The 17,465-nt window shown below is 40.4% G+C and overlaps 1 protein-coding gene across 1 annotated transcript in view; it reads right to left on the reverse strand.

The window, feature by feature from the left end:
- Window positions 1–209: 209 nt before the first annotated feature.
- Window positions 210–17,465, reverse strand: part of KIAA0825 (KIAA0825 ortholog) — a 584,207-nt gene continuing 566,951 nt past the window's right edge. Inside the window, 1 exon segment of the mRNA XM_030193391.1 lies at window positions 210–701. Within this exon segment, the coding sequence (XP_030049251.1) occupies window positions 599–701 (103 nt within the window). The 3' untranslated portion in view covers window positions 210–598.

Below are 17,465 nucleotides of genomic sequence, written 5' to 3' on the forward strand. Positions count from 1 at the left end.
TTTTAGTAATCTTAAAGAGACTTCTTACTGTATTTGATTCTGCTGTAATTTCATTCAGTAGAGGTGGCATGTGGCTCAAGGGCAAACTGAATGCCTACAGTTGTATCTGGCCTGTTTGATACTTTCCCCTCCTGCTTATCCACACAACTAATAGAAAAAGTAAATTTCAACTAACCCTGTCACAACACATCATATTTATTCCAAATATTCAGCAAAAAGTATAAATTAGCCAGGAGTACCCTAGGACAATAAAGACTGTACAGGTACATATCTATAGATCTATATATACAAAACAATATCCTGATATCCTGAAAAATTCCACATTTCATTAACACGTTAATTCTATTACTTCACAGGTGCTGTACCATATGAAAACCTAGTAGAAGAGTTTGAAAATTATTAGTTGCAGATTACAAGTTGAGAAGAAATAGTGAAGAAATATTCAAACTTTTGATCACTATGAAATAAGAATAGAATCTGCTGTGCATTGAGTTTATCCATTTGAGCCCAATAAAGTTCAATCAGAAATTAATCTGTATTTCAAACAATTAACCCAAACTGTCATAACTGAACTACTTTAATATTGCTGCGATTGTCCTTATGGATCTTGTGAAGAATCATTCTTGAATGCAATCTTTTTCAAATGTTCCAGCATATGATATTCATCATCTCCCAGATCTCCTTCTTCCTTCATCTCCCACCTGAAACAAAGTACATTGACTTGTGATTTCAAAATTATTAAGCATTTATCATATTTAAGCATTAAGGGGTAATTCTGTAAGTAGGTCTCTCCTTTTAGGAATCTCAGGGGTCCTTTTACTAAGCTGCGGCAAAAGGGGGCATGTTTTTGATGAACGCTAAGGCTCCCTCTTGACGCAGTGGATAAAAGGCCGTTTTTATTTAAAAAGAAATGGTCGTATCGCAAGTAAGCATAAGTGCCATTTCAGGAGGGAGCACTTACCGCTACCCATTGAGATGGTGGTAAGGGCTCCGGTGCTAACCATAAAGTACAGTGTCATGTCTTGACCTGAGAAGAATTTCTTAACTAAGCAATATTCATACACCTGAACTGCCTGGGATTCTATAGTACAATAGAAGAGCATGCAAAAGAAGATAAACTAACACATTAACTAAGCACACATCCAAAATATTAATAATATTTATTTATTAGGATTTATTTGCCACCTTTTTGAAGGAATTCATTCAAGGCGGTGTACAGCAAGAATAAGTCAAACATAAGCAATAGACAATTACAGCATTAAAAATATTCAAATTACAATACAAAGTTGGGCGTTTTCAATATGACATCTAAGTCCGATTTTGGAAGATTTGCTGAAAATGTCCAGAATCCAAATAGTGAATATAGCGATTTTTGAAACAGCAAAATGTCTTCTTTTTTTTTTTTTTTCCCGAAAATGGACACTTGCTAGATGTTTTTGTGCTCTGTGCATTTATCCTTTTGGTCCATTTCCAAAAAAAAAGAAAGTCCATGTGAAAAACACACAAAATCAAGCCATTGGGATGTAGGAGAAGCCAGCATTCTTAGTAGACTGGCTACACAGATATCCCAGCAGAGAAGTAGGGCACCCTAGGGGGCACTGCACTGGACTTCACATAAAAGGTCCCAGGTACACATCTCACCATTGCTCCTTTATATTGTATAGTGAGTCCTCCAAAACCCACCAAAAACCTACTGTACCCAACTGTACACCACTACAATAGCCTTTGTGGCTGCAGGTGTCACCTATATCTGGGTACAATAGGTTTTTGGTGGGTTCACACTTTCCATCACAAGTGTAACAGCTAGAGTAGATTATTGGCCTGGGTCTTCTTTTCCACAGTGCACTGCACTGATAACTAGGCTACTTCAGGGACATGCTTGCTGCTCTAATAGGACTGGCTATAACATCTGAGACTGTCATGGAGGCTGGTATGTATTGTTTCTTTCAATCTTTGGGGGTGGGTCTTTTTGTTATTCCTCCAGTGGACATTTAGTCATTATTAAAACAGGTCTATCTCAAAACATCTTAGCTGGAAGTTTTCATTTTGTTCCATTATGGCTGAAAAACATCCAAGTCTTAGGAGTGCCCAAATCCAACCCTTAACACACCCTTGACATGCCCCTTTGAGATCTGGATGCACTGCAGATGAACAGCATATAAATATGTCTGGAAAATGGGTTTCAAACATACTGATTTTGACATTTTGGTGAGAAAAACATCCATCTGCCAGTTTATGTCACTTTTTAAACGTTTTTCTCTTTCGAAAATAAGCCCCAAAGTATGGCACTGTATGCTACATTACAATGTCAACACAATATGTCATAAAACATTTTTATATACAGCATAGGGTGTAAGCAAAGATGGAACATATAGATAGATAAGATAAAGTAAGGGCATAGCTATGTGGGGCCACGGGGGCCTGGGCTCCCATAGATTTGGCCCTGGACCCCCCTGCCAATGACCCTCTCGACCCCCCTCCCGCCACCAATCCGCTGTCGCCGTCTGCTACCTTTGCTGGCAGGGGACCCCAACCCCCGTCAGCCGAGGTCCTCTTCTTCCTTCGTTTTGTTTCTGACGTCCATCTGACATTTAGACCATTTGCTGGATGTTTTTTCTTTTGATTATGAGCCCCATTGCCTCTAAAACTGAATATAATAGTCCAAGTGGGGCTTCACCAACAACTTGTACATGGGCATTAACACCTCCTTTGTTATGCTGGTTATGCCTCTCTCTATGCAGCCTAGCATTCTTCTGGCTAAGGCAACCAACTTGACTCATTGTTTCACCACTTCGAAATCCTCAGACTCTATCACCCTCAAGGTCCCTCTCCTGTTCTATACATATCAGCCTCTCACCCCCAAGCACAGGAGAAAAAAACTGTGGCTGAATTCAAAAACACATGGGATGAACACAGAGGATCTCTAATTAGAAAATGAATGGTATAAAAAACAAAACTTAAAAGGGTTGCATATGTGTTTGCATGTCAAATGGTACTTAGATGGTAACTCTGGCTGTATCGACTAAGACTGGTGCTGGGCTGACTTGTACGATCTGAGCCCCGCATATAGCAATCTGGTTGTATGATGGGTTGGAGAGAGCTTTGATGGAAACTCCAGTAATTTGGAACATGAGGACAGTGCCGGGCAGACTTTTATAGTCTGTGTCCTGCAAATGACAAAGCGGGTTTAGATAGGCTGGAATGGGCTTTGATAGCAACTCCAGTAGTTGGAACATAAAGACAGTGCCAGGAGAACTTCTATGGTCTATGTCCCAAAAACACCAAAGAAAGACCATGATCGAGTATACAATATCACGTTCATTGTTGATTTAATCTTGAATTGATAATGAATGTGACTGTTGGGTAGACTGGATGGACCATTCAGGTCTTTATCTGCTGTCACTTACTATGTTACTATGGATTACTATTCCAAGTGCATCACTCTGCATGCCTTCACATTAAATCTTAACTGCTACACATTAGACCATTCTTCTCATTTTTGTAGTTCACATTTCATGTTGTTCACTCACCTGGATTGGTCACTGTTAGAAACAGGATGCTGGGCTTGATAGACCTTTGGTCTGTCCCAGTGTGGCAATACTTATGTAAAAAGGTAAACTTGTAATTCTAACCATTCAGCAATGTTGCTAACAAATATAGTGAACGGAATTGGCCGCAGTACCAATTCTTGCGGCATTCCACTACTCACCTTTCTTTCCTCTGAACCAATTTCATTTACCACCACCCTTTGTCATCTGTCAGTCAACCAGTTTCTAATCTAGTTCATTATTTTGGGTCCTATCTTTAGCTCATTGAGTTTATTCATGAGTCTCCTGTGAGGAACCACGCCAAAGGCTTTGCTGAAATCCAGGTAGACTACATCTAGCATATGTACTCAATCCAATTCTCTGGTCACCCAATCAGAGGAATCAATCAGATTCATTTGGCATGATTTTCTTTTGGTAAAACCATGTTGCCTCAGATCTTGTTACCTTTTGGATTCCAGAAAGTTCATTATTATGGAGGTTTATTAGGGGAGCTGTTGCCCCTGTTTCCTGACATGCTGATGCTGGGCCTGTAGATTTAGGTGCAAGACAAAATACGGTCACTGAGGGAATCAAATCCAAATATCAGATCATCGCCTGCAACTGGAACAACATGAAGCATTTGCCCAACTTCTTCCATAAGGACCAGGTATGCTGTTCATTTACATTTTTAAAGAAGCCAGTTGAAAAAGTGAATGTTTTCCCCATGGGATGCATTGAAGTAGCATGTTGTACAGTGGCCGGTCTGATGGCTCTGTGGCAGTGCTCTGTGCTGCTGTGTTCCCTGATTGCTTGTAGGGGGAAGGCATGGCAATTAGGTTGTAAACTGTGCTACTCATGATTTTACTAGGGGTTGAATGTGTCCTTTTTTTTTAATACTGTATGGAGTTCCTTTCTTCTTCTTTTATGTGTATTCTATTTTAATTATTGTAAACCACTGTGACCTGTGATCAGGTATAGCGGTATATCAAATCTTTTAAATAAACAAACAAACGTCCTTTCCTTCAGCAGAGCAGCCATTATTTTTCCACCCACAAAAATGAGGCTTACTGACTGGTAGTTTCCCACTTTTTATCTGTCACCACTTTTGTGAAGAGGGACCACATTTGTTGTTCTCCAATCCTATGGAACCTCTCTCATCTCCAAGGATTTATTCTTCTATGAACAGTATGATATCTGTGCAATTCCCATATACTTTTGTCAGCCAACTGAGACCCTTCTCCAGGATTTTCTTTCAGAGAATGATCACTTGTACGATAGGGCAGGTAAGGGCAATTCTATTAAGAGGCACCTATGTGCAGCCTATGTACCTACTTTCCTTTAAAGAATAATAGCGTAACTAAGTATGCACATGTGTATGTGGTTAGGCGCAAGCACCTATGCCAGCCATAGGGCTGGTGCAAAAGCTTGTGCCTAGATTCTGGAGATATGCGTATAACATACAGTATTCTATGCTACATGCTTAACTTTAAGCTCTGACCAGACCCCACCCACGTGTACACCCACCTATGTGTTACTGTAAAAATGCACAACACATAGCGAGATTATTGGCATTTACACATTTGTGCACACATACATGCATATATGGCAGTAGCGTAAATATGCATATACTGTATGCTAGTATTCTGGTCATTTCTATGTATTAAGTCCCTAAATATTGGTACACTGAAATTTTATAAGGGGCAGATAGACACTTGCTTAGGTGCTATTTTATAAAGACACGTAGGCATCTATAAAATACAATGGGGGACTTTTACTAAGGTGCGCTTGCGTTTTTAGCTGGCGCTAAATGCTGAGATGCCCATTATATTCCTATGGGTGTCTCATTGTTTTGCTCCAGCTGATTTCTAGCACAAGCTAAAAACACTAACGCATCTAAATAAAAGACCCCTATATTAGGTGGCAGAGATTGTGCCTACATAGCAGATGTGGACATTTATATCTGCTCTTGAGTAGGTGTAAATGTCCATGACTAGATAATTTAAATACGCGCATAGAACATTTTGTAATCTGCACATGTACTTGCGAGCTCCACCCATAATGTGTCCCTGTACAAAGTATGCATCATCATATCAATCTGTGTACTTTTACACCAGTCTGAATGTTGTAACAGGCCATTTATGCACACATGTGGTCACACAGATACGAAGAAAGCTTCATAAACTTACCACCTTATTGTTTAAATATATATATATACTGTATATACTTGCTCCTGCAAGAACGGAATTTAATTGAAAGGCAACATTCATTTACAGAACTGTGCACTCCCATTTGGATGAACACAGCAACTGGGTGAGAAGCCAGCAACCTGGCTTCCACTGTATGCCATTTCTGGCTTTAGTTTGATGAATACAGATCTTAATGATTGCATATTGATGAAATGAAATCAGAGTATAATTAGATGCTTTTTCAAAAATGAAAACCCCTCACCATAATTGGGTCTCTTGCTCCTTTTTGCATAGTTTAATGTGCCATTTAGGTTAGTTATACAAACTTCATTTAAATATGGATTTAATTAGAATTGTTTTATGTTTTTAATGAGTCTTAAAAGACTTTTGATGAGCATCCTCTCTAATTATGGTATTGAAAATGATTGGGTAAATGCATACTTTTATAATTTACCTTTCTATCAGTTATGTTTTCAGGCAGGTTAGTTTCACTGAGAAGAATGATTTCATTTTGTTTTCGGCTTTTGTACAGACTTATTTCTAGACTATTTTAGCATTATACACCTTCTTTCAAAATGTTTTATCTCTGAAATTAAATTAAATATTCATAATATCAAGGATAGTGAACAATTCTTTAAAAGCACAATTGTAAAATGTCATTTGTAACAGAATATGATTTGGGGCTCAATTCATCACAGTTTTTCTCCCAGTTTCTGCCTACAAGCAAACTGAAAAATTATGCACTTATGACCCTATTGAAAGCAATGAGTATCTGTTTAGGAGATTTAAGAATGTTTAAATCCTGAATAGGCCAACCTGATCTGTTTAAGCCAGAGGAAGGATGACTTTGTATAGGGCATTTAGTTAGCTAAACAGATACATATAAAACTAGGCAAATATTTTATAAAAGGTTCAGGGAGAGCCAAGCCTTTCATGAAGTACATTTGGGGGGCAATTCTACATAGTAACTGAGCACCTGATAGAAGCTTATTCTAAAAAACTTTCCTTTATAGAATACTAGCACAACAGCAAAAGTGCACCCCTATAATTTAGTCACGAGCAAGTATGCCATAGAACTGGCATAAGTGCTCACACATAAATGCCGGAGATATATATGCATCTAAAATATGGAATACATGTATACTATGAAGGATGACTCAGAACATGCCTTCTTTCTGTATGGTGAAAACCCTGTGATTTTCCTAGACAATCATTCCAGATAATGACACTATCACGACTAGACTACTATAATGCAGTATCACTAAAATCGTTGGAAACCATACAAAACATGGCAAAACAAGGCTAATATTCAAGAAGTCAAAATATGAAAGGGCTACTCCACTGCTCGTAATACTACACTGGCTGCGACTCAAGGCGAGACTAATATTCAAAGCTAGTACCCTCATTTACAAGATACTATTTGGTATGTCTCTTGCATATATGCTAGATAAGATCTAACTATCCCAAGAAATGCAAGGCCAGAAACCAGTGGCTACCTACTTCTTTACCTACCCAACTACAGAAACATAATCTACAAAACCATATACATGGCTGGATTTAGTTATCTGGGTTCCAAGTGGTGGAACTCAACACCAAAGTTCACAAGAAGCATCATAGAAATCTACTTATGTTTATTTCAAGATTTAATGAATTGCTGATCTACAGCACTGCCAAATCTAGGCAATTTATAATCTTAACAATAAAAAAAGGAACTCCATTCAAATATAGGAAAGGAAACAATGTAAATCAGTCAATCAACACAAAAGTAAAACAAAAACATACATCCATAAAAGCATGTTAGTGCCATCTATAACCCTGCCTCCAACATCACGGAACTCCAAAGGCTTCCAAAAATAAGTAGGTCTTTAACTTAGTCTTAAACATCTGGAAGGCTGATTCTTGCCAGATCTCTAAAGGCATATTATTCCACAAATGAAGGGCCAAAAAGTAAAAAGCACTATTGTGTGGATTCCCAGTGAGCTTGAGAGGGGCCAGGTATGTGTAAAGAGCACCTAGGATTCCAAAATATGTTTCTTAGTACATTCGCTTGCTATTACTGCATCATTTTTAAATATTCTTTTTATAAAACAAAAATATTTAAAGCTGCATTTTCTGCTGTGTTACTGATGTTTGCATTGATTTCTAAAAATAATATTAGATTAGGAAAGAAACTATTTTATTGACTAATTCTTTTACTAGCCATGGTATTAGAAAAAGCAAAATTAGGCACTGTTTGCATATCCAAAGCCAATATTGTACCTTGAATGATGACTTTTAGATGAATAAGAAAATTAAACCCTGCTAATCCCTAAAGCAATATTTGCAGAGCCATCTTTGTCTTCCTGGACAAGAAAAGTAAAGGAAATCATGGACATTAAAATATTTATTAAGTAATTTATTGGCTCCTTTTATGAAGCGATGCCTTATATTTGCAGAAAGATCATTGCTGATCCACCAGCATTTATATCTATATAGCTGCCCAATTAATATCTACTTTTGATTCCAGTCACTCAACATTACATCCAGAAATGAAGACTCCTTATTGGTCTTTACTTGTGCAACAGGTGTGTGCATAAGATATGCCAGTTTTTGAAAGGAAAATATGTACATACGTTCCCTTTCAGAATTACACCTCTACAGGTGTAGTTCACTGCTGTGCATTATTTGCCATATTGTGTAATCCTGGTTGCCGTCCGAGGAGAGGGGTTAGGTGAATCTCTCTCTCTCTCTCTGACAGCCCCCACACCCTCTTTTTCCAGGGTAAATCTCAAGGTTTAAGTCCGGACCCCAGTCCTCGCTTCCACCCAGGCGTTTGTCCAGAGCAGTCCTGACCTTACCCCCTTCTCACCCCTAGTACAGTGTCCTTTCCCTGGGGTTTCCCCAGCCGTCATCTACCAGTCCATACACATGTAAGGGGAGTAATGGCCCTCCAGTCTCTCAAGGTCTTCTCCAGCCCTCACAAGGTCCACAATAAATCCCAGACCTGTAACAATCTCGAATCAGAACTGGGCCCTGGCCTTCCCCTTTTCCCCCCCAATGGGGGAAAGGTGCCTGTATGCACCCGACCAGGCCCTTTTACTCCTTGCTGATATCAAAGTCCACTCATGCCATAAATATAAGCTGCACAGTTCTCCTGATTTCTTTATCAAACACAGTTCATGCATACACAAAGCAGTTATAATACTTTCAGCTACAAACCCTTTTCCTTCACCCTCCTCTCAATATCTTCATCGAGGCTGAAGGGACCCCCACCCATTCCTTACCAGCACTAACACCTGGCAACCTCCCACACGGGTCAGGGTTGAGCCCATTATCTAATGATATCCTGCTGCTGTAGAAACCTCCTCCCCCCTTGCACCAAAGTTGGAGAACCAGGTGGCCAGGATCCCTTTCAATTGTTCACCTTTTACCCTAGCTAGGGCAGAGATGTCCATAAGTTCCTCCTTCTCTGCCTCCTCTCTTCCTAACTCCCCTCTTTCTTCCTCCATTTGCCAGTCCATGGGTTCCACCCCAGGGCCCTCCTCCAGCTGTTTCATATCCTCCCCATCAAGCTTCCCCAGCCCATCCCTCTCATTTCCCTTAGGATCCTGGGGATTGTAGTGTAGGAAACGCCTCCTGGCCCTATAAGGTGACCACCCCAAAGGCTGCTGGAGTTGTAGTCTTTTGACCTCTCAGGGGAAGGAGAAAAACTGCTTTCTCTGATAGGAGCAAGCCTTTTGTGCCTGGGCCTTCTGCTTCTGTACTCAGGCGAGGTTTCCGGGTAAACCTCTGCCCGTTTTCCTTCTCCCTCACAGGACTCTCTGCCCTAGTAGCCTAGTGGTTAGTGCAGCAGACTTTGATCCTGGGGAACTAAGTTCAATTCCCACTGCAGCTCCTTGTGACTGTGGGCAAGTAACTTAACCCTCCATTGCCCCAGGTACAAAATAAGTACCTGAATATATGTAAACCGCTTTGAATGCAAAATACCACAGAAAGGCGGTATATCAAGTCCCATTTCCCTTCCCTTTCCCCTGGACCCTTCACAATTGCTAGTTAATGACACATGTGTTAACTGCAAGGCACAGTCCCTGCCCCTAATAGAAATTTCTGCTTTAGGCATTTAACGTAGTAGCCAATGTGCAAAAAGGGCTAGATTCTATATATTGTGCCTCAATTTCCGCGTGGAAATCAAAGCGGAGTCTATAAAGTACGCTTTAATTTAGGCATAAGTTATAGAATGCTGCTCCATGCGACTAAGGGGTATGTTTACTAAGGAACTTTAGCATTTTTAACTCACCTATACAGTTAAGGTGCGTTAAACGCTAACATGCCATCTATAAAGTACACTTTAATTTAGGCATACATTATAGAATATGCCGAATGCTGCAACTTAGGAGTATGTTTACTAAGGCGAGTTAGCGTTTTTAATGTGCCTACAAAGTTAGGGTGAAATTAAATGCTAATACGCCAATACATTCCTATAGGCGTGTTAGCGTTTGACATGCGTTAAAAATGCTAACACGCCTATAGTGTGCCTTTGTAAACACAGGCATAAATTTAGTAGCAGTCAATTACGCCAACTAAAACCTGGTGTAAATCCCAATATTTAAATTAGGCATAGAGCAGGTGTATTCTATAACAACGTGCATAGATTTTACAAACACCCACATCCCGCCCATTCCATTCTATAACCACACCCACTTTTCAACTATGTGACTTAGAATTTATGTGCACCACATTACAGAATACAATTAGCGAGTTGTGCGCGTAAATCTTAATGCCAATTAGTGCTGACAATTAAGTTATCAGCAGTGTCATAGACTACGCTTCGATTTCTGCATGGAATTTAAGGCGCCATATATAGAATCCCAGGGAAAGGGGCCAATTCTATAACTTTGCACCATTTTTATGTGCCCGATACTACATGCTGAGCGCCAATTCTATATTAGCAACTTTGCACCAAGAAACCAATATAGAATACTAGCATAAACCTGAATTGGCCATTTATGGCAGGTGTAAATGAGTGCATTTAAGTGCACCATGCACAGCATGCAGCTTACAGTATTTTATAAGTTACATGTGTAAGTTGGAGACATGCTCATAAGCTGCCCATACTCTGCCCACATATATACCCCCCTTGCAGTTATGCGCTATAGAACATTTATAGAATAGCAGTAAGGGGTGAATTCTTTATATGGCACCAAAATAATCAGTGCCCAAAAAGCGTTATTCTATAAACCACACTTAAAGTTAGGCATGGTTTACAGAATAGCACTTATGCCCGGGAATCATGGCTAACTTTAGGCGCAGACATTTGCACCAACTGAAATGTGGTGCAAGCGTATGCACCTAAATTCGGCACATATCCCTCTCATTCTATAACAACATGTGCACGTTAGGAATGCTTCTGTTCTGCCCATGACCCTCCCATTTCCGCCCCCTTGTTCAGCTCACATGTAAATTTTAGGCACAGATCCCGTGCCTAAATTTATGCATATATATTTCAATTAAATCTAATTATTTTTTTAATTTTTATTTTTGTTACATTTGTACCCCGCACTTTCCCACTCATGGCAGGCTCAATGCGGCTTACATATTGTATACAGGTACTTATTTGTACCTGGGGCAATGGAGGGTTAAGTGACTTGCCCATTAAGGCCAATAATTGGTATCAGCGCTAATTAGCTAATTATTCAATTAAATTGCATGCACAAATTGGGTCCATGCCCAAATTTATGCACGCAAAATGTAGGAACTTTTGTAGAATTTGGGGGTTAGTGCATTTACGTGTGTAACTGCCAATTTTGGCACCACTGACACATGCAAGTGGTATGTAAATGTTAGAGAATTGACCTTTAACTATATGTACTATGCTGTAACATTAAACACATTTTGTTAAGCTCTTATTGCATTTAAAAAGTCAATGACTCATTGGCTTTCAGTTGAGGGATGGATTATGTTTAAATTAGGTAGTTTAGTTTTCAAAATATTGTACGGAGATATACCGGGTTAGATGGTGACATTAATATGCTGGCCGGTATATGGGAGAATGCATCTTATATGATATTCTAATTTTTTAACATTTCCCAGTCCTAAAGGTGTTCGCTACTGGACATTATTTCAGACAATCTTTATGTATCAAGCAGCAGCGTTTTGGTTACACCTTCCAAATGGGATTAAAGCCTTGTCTAGTTTTGCTAGTTTTAAGAAGATAAGAAATTTGGATAGGGGGGGGGGGCAAGAGAACAAATCCTTCACCATTGAGTGCCTGGGGAGGGAAGTGGAGGAGGCTCAACAATTGGCAGGGGGGCATTCAGAAACTCAGTTGTTGGGAAATGGGGGAGGCTTAACAACTGGAGGGGGAGGGACAATCAGAAACTCAGCTGATGTGGGAATGCTGAGACTGGAGATTTATGATTAGGAGGAGGGGATAGTGACAGGATTATACCAAGATATAGTTGGACCCTGTGTGATTCACTCACTGGTTCCCCCTGACTTGTCCACTTTGCCACCACCAATGAGAAGGGATGGTGGCTGGGAGACGTTTTTGTATTTTCAAATTGAAGGAGGAGCAGCCTAGTGGTTAGTGCAGCGACTGACAACCTAGAGAACTGGGTTCGATTCCCATCGACTCTGGGCAAGTCATTTAACCCTCCTTTGCCCAAGGTAGAAAATAAGTATCTGACCCACAATTTACTTCTACTCATTCTACACCACTCATGATTTTTTAGACCTCCAGTATTCCCCCAGTATTATTCATCTTTACCAATGCTAGGCATTCATCTATGCAATAATCTCCAATTGAGATTCTACAAGCAGCCAGGGATCCTGCAGTCCCTCACAAAATCCTGCAGAAAATACAGGTTCAAGCTCAGTCTAATCTAGAACAAGCTTAAAACATATGAGCTAACAGATAAACAGCTAAGTCAGATCACAAATTCATGGGACGTTTTGTTCTAGAAAGACAGATCAACCTAGTATCATTCAAAGCGTACTTCCCATCAACATTGTGCATATATCTGCTAATCCAAATCATTAAAACAAAGCTATTTTTTGAGAAACGTCTTCCACCCCAATGATCATGGATAATTGAGAAGAGTTTGTGAAGATCCTGGAAACTAGAACAACTTGAGGTCAAGTGCAGTACCTGAGTGGGAAGAATATATGCTAGAGGCAACATTTGGAAGACAGACTCCTGGCAGAACATTTTGATATATTGCTATGGGTCCATCACTGCCGTATTGGAAGATGGGCACCCCAACTTGCCCCCTTATGGTTATCTGGAGTTTGAGAGGAGTTGGATAAGGAGTTATCCCTGAAGTGGACCTGTTTTTTTTTTTTTCAGAAGGAGTGAGGCTTGAAGAAAGGGGCTCTGGGGTAGAGAGGTTGGGCCCACTGACCTCCCCTGGCAACAAGTCTTTAACAGCCTGCGGCTTCTTTAAGTCCTGCTGCTGCTCCATGATAGTCTTACTCGTCCCCCCCCCCCCCCCCCACAATACCTCCTCCACAACTCACAGTGGCCTTTTTAAAAATCTTCAGTAGGTGGGGCCCAGGCTCTCTGCCTGTCATGGCACTGACATCCAAGGCAGCTTCATGCAGCCTGGAAGAAGCTGACTCACTATTTTTCCTCAGGCGGTTAGGCACTTATCTGCCAGCACTGTTTGAATGACCCTGCATTCCATCTCTACACACAGTTTTAATTGCACACACTTAAACAAAACAGTGCATATGGACATATAGACGGACTGACACTTGTCAACAGGCAGTATCACCCAATGTGAAACATGCCCATAAAGTACTCAAGGATTTACCAAGACATGTAAATGCACAATTGACATGCAAAAAACAACAAACAAAAACAAAAAACACACATGTCCAGTCAGACTCAAAGAAAAGTGTCCAATTCAATCTCAGTATTAAATCTGAATGGAATAATTGTTTTCAGTTTGAAAATCCATTTTTGTTTCAACTTGGAAAGAACATCTGTTACCAATTTGCCAGTTGGAACAAGCCTGGTAGATTAAACATTTCACATGTTCTAAGTAATAACATGGTGGCATACAGAGGGTAATTCTATAAAGGAGGTCCTATATGGAGCCTATTTTCTAACAGAAAGCAGGTGCTTATTTTCCTTTACAGAATATAGGATAGCAGCACCAATATACACATCTAATTTATGCACAACCATTTATACCAGCCATAGAGCTGATGTAAATGCTCATGCCTAGACTGCTAAGAAATGCAGAGAAATTGTACAACTTTTTTGAGGAGGTGTGTCAGGGACGGACAGTAGATATTCCTGTGCTAACCAGTTAGTGTATCTAATTAACTGTACACTAACTGGTTACGGATAATGCAGGAGCTCTTGCCTGCTACAAAACAGATGTTGGTAAGTGCTTCCGTGGTAATTAAAAAAAAATGGCCACATTAGCATTCATTGAGAAAATAGGAAAAATTTATTTTGGACTAGATTCAGTAAAAGACACTGGAAAAAAAAATCAGTGTGGAGCGCTATTCTATACACAGCGCTCCAAGTTGTGTTCTGTTTACAGAATAGCGCTTAGGACCGATTTCCAAGCCAAACTTAGGGGCCCTTTTACTAAGCCACATAAGGCTTTACGTGCGCCCAACGCACGCCAAAATGGAGTTACCGCATGACTACTACGTGGATCTTGCAGTGGTTTCATCTTTGGCGTGCATCCAATATGAGCGGCCGAAAAATAATGTTTATTTTCGGACATGCGGCAAGTGAGACTTTACCGCTAGGTCAATGGCTGGCGGTAAGGTCGCAGGCCCAAAATGGACGTGCGGCAATTTTGATTTTGCCATGCGTCCATTTTCGTCAAAAATTTAAAAAGGCATTTTTTACAGGTATGCTGAAAACTGATTCTGTGCGCACCCAAAACCCGTGCCTATGCTACCGGATGCCATTTTTCAACGCACATTAGTAAAAGGACCCCTTTGGGAGCAATGATTTATATACCAACTGAAACCTGATGTAAATCCTGGCATGTAAGTTAGGCGCCGTTCCCCGGTATTCAGTAATATCGTGAACATCTTTAGTGAACACCCCTGACCCGCCCATGTCTCCTTTTGAGTTGCACACTATAAGATTTGCATGCAGATCTTTATAAAATAGCGCTTAGCAAGATGCACGCACACATCCAAATTGTTGCCGATTAATGGCAATATTGATTGCTAGCACCCAGTTATTGGCGCTGATTGGCTCATTAGCCAATTTAGTTGCCCACGCATCTCAGGGTAGTGCACAATTTTGTGTACATAAATTTGCCATTTATAGAATCTGAGGATTTACAGCTGCAGAAACAAAATGGCATTAGAGCACGGAAAAGACCCATGAAAGGGAACGCTAAGGCCAAATTTTACTGCAGTTTAGTAAAAGGAGTGCTTAGTGCATTTTTGGCATCTAAATGTTGGTGCCCTTTTTATATATATATATTTTTTTTGTTACATTTGTACCCTGCGCTTTTCCCACTCATGACAGGCTCAATGCGGCGGGCAATGGAGGGTTAAGTAACTTGCCCAGAGTCACAAGGAGCTGCCTGTGCCGGGAATCAAACTCAGTTCCTCAGGACCAAAGTCCACCACCCTAACCACTAGGCCACTCCTCCAATGCTTGACTATAAGTGTCTGCATCTATGAATCTGTACATTACTTATATGTTTAGCCAGCGATGCCCATACCATTTCCGTTGTCTTCCTAATATAAAATAATTCACCTAGGGGTTCTTTCACTAAGGCGCGCTGAAAAATGCCCTGTGGTAGGCACGTATTTTGGGCGCAAGCAGATCCATTTTTCAGTGCGCCTGCAAAAAAGGCCTTTTTAAAATTTTTGCCGAAAATGGACATGCGGCAAAATAAAAATTGGCGCGTGTCCATTTTGGATCTCAGCCATTGACTTAGCGGTAAGGTCTCATGCATTAACCGGGTGGTAATGACCTACGTGCGCCAAATGCCACTTGCAGCACATAGTGGACGCGCACCAGAAAATCTTATTATTAACATTTGTATAGCGCTACCAGACGCACGCAGTGCTGAACACCTAAAAATAATTTTTCAGATGCTCGAATTGAACGCGCTAAAAATTAAATTACTGCAAGAGCCAAGTGGTAGCCGGGCAGTAACTCCAAATTGGTGCATGTTGGGCACGCATAGACGCTTACACGGCTTAGTAAAAGGGCCCCATAGTCAGATGATAGCATAGACTACATATGTTTAGAACTGATGAAGAACTTTGGAGACAACATATTTTTTCACCACTAGATTTACTTTCCAACATTTATGAACAAACTAAATAATTACTACAGTAGAAATGGACAAAGCACATGAACTTATAAATTAGTTTTAAATGCAATTGTAATGAGACCGTGCCATCTTTTACATTACTGCAACAAGAAACAAAATAACAAAAGAAGGATAAAGAAAGATAGTAAGCAATTGTAAAAATACTTGCTTGCCTTATAAAATTGCAGATGTCTGAGACAGAGATGTGGAGGGGTATTTTTGAAAGAACATCCAAGTCACAATAGGGACATCCCATCGTAACATCCCCCCAAAATATCCATCTTACAGCCATTTTTGAACAGGAAAAACGTTGGGGGGTTCCTGTTCGAAAATATGGGAGAATGTCCAAAATGAACAGTCATTTTCCAAACTGAAATGGCCAAATTATAAATGGCAAAAAACCAGGGACAAGGACTTCTGTCTGGCAGCATTTTTCAAAAATGGCCACACTGATGTCCTTGCAGAGCAGAGGGGCAGACTAGCGGTTACTGCAGTGAACTGTAAACCAGGGCACCCAGGTTCATATCCTCCTACAACTCTTATTTTAAATACTGAGCCCTCCAGGAACAGGGAAATACATACTTTATCTGACTGTATACCACTTCAATAGCCTTCAGGCCTGCAGGTACAGTGGTATATGTCTGCTTCTGGAGGACTCAAAATTTAAAGGAAAAAAAAAGAGCTGAAGTGGAGTTGAATCTGGGTTCCCTGATTTACCGTCCACTGTACTGACCACTAGGCTACTCCTCAGACTTGCTTTCTGCTTTTTTCAGAATGCCCATTTAACATTGGGAAAAATTCAGCATATTAGCTGCATGAATTTATCCCTGCTGTTCCCAATTCTTGTTTTATGCCTGTGTGCCTAGTCCTATGCAGCCTTATGCTGTCTTAGGTTTTCCAGCCAATGAGAGCAGGCTGCCTGCAAAATCTGGCAGCATTTTGTTTCAAGTGTTGTTTTCCAAGCAACTCTAGAGCTTCTAGATTGCCCTTTTGCAGAACTTTTGTTTCCTTTGCCTGCTGAAAATTCAGACCTTCTATCACCAGAACTTTCCAGAGACTTGGGGAAGTCAATGGAAGGGAATAGAAGTGAAGGAGGGGTTTGGTACTTGGGGGGTTGTTCCTGGTGGCAACAGTGAACTCCCCCAAAGTAATTTAAGTCATTGCTTTTAAATACATTAACGCGCCTATAGCGCACCTTAGTAAACATAGGCGTTAGTTTTCTCAGAAATGTCAGATTAAATATAAGAGGGAAATATGTGTTTTTTGAACCACTACAACTGCAGGAATTTCTCCAGGACTATGGTCAGCTCCTCATAATGAATTTCTTTTTTTTTGGGGGGGGGGGGGGGGGGGTGGACTTAGACTTTTTTTTTTTAATGCCGCTCTTCATGTTCTTACTGCATGTTTTTCCCAACGTCTGATTTAAAAAACAAACAAAAAAATAAAACAGAAGATGAGGACATAATTTC

This window comes from Microcaecilia unicolor, chromosome 2 (genome assembly GCF_901765095.1).
Source record: "Microcaecilia unicolor chromosome 2, aMicUni1.1, whole genome shotgun sequence".
Classification (NCBI taxonomy): Eukaryota; Metazoa; Chordata; class Amphibia; order Gymnophiona; family Siphonopidae; genus Microcaecilia; species Microcaecilia unicolor.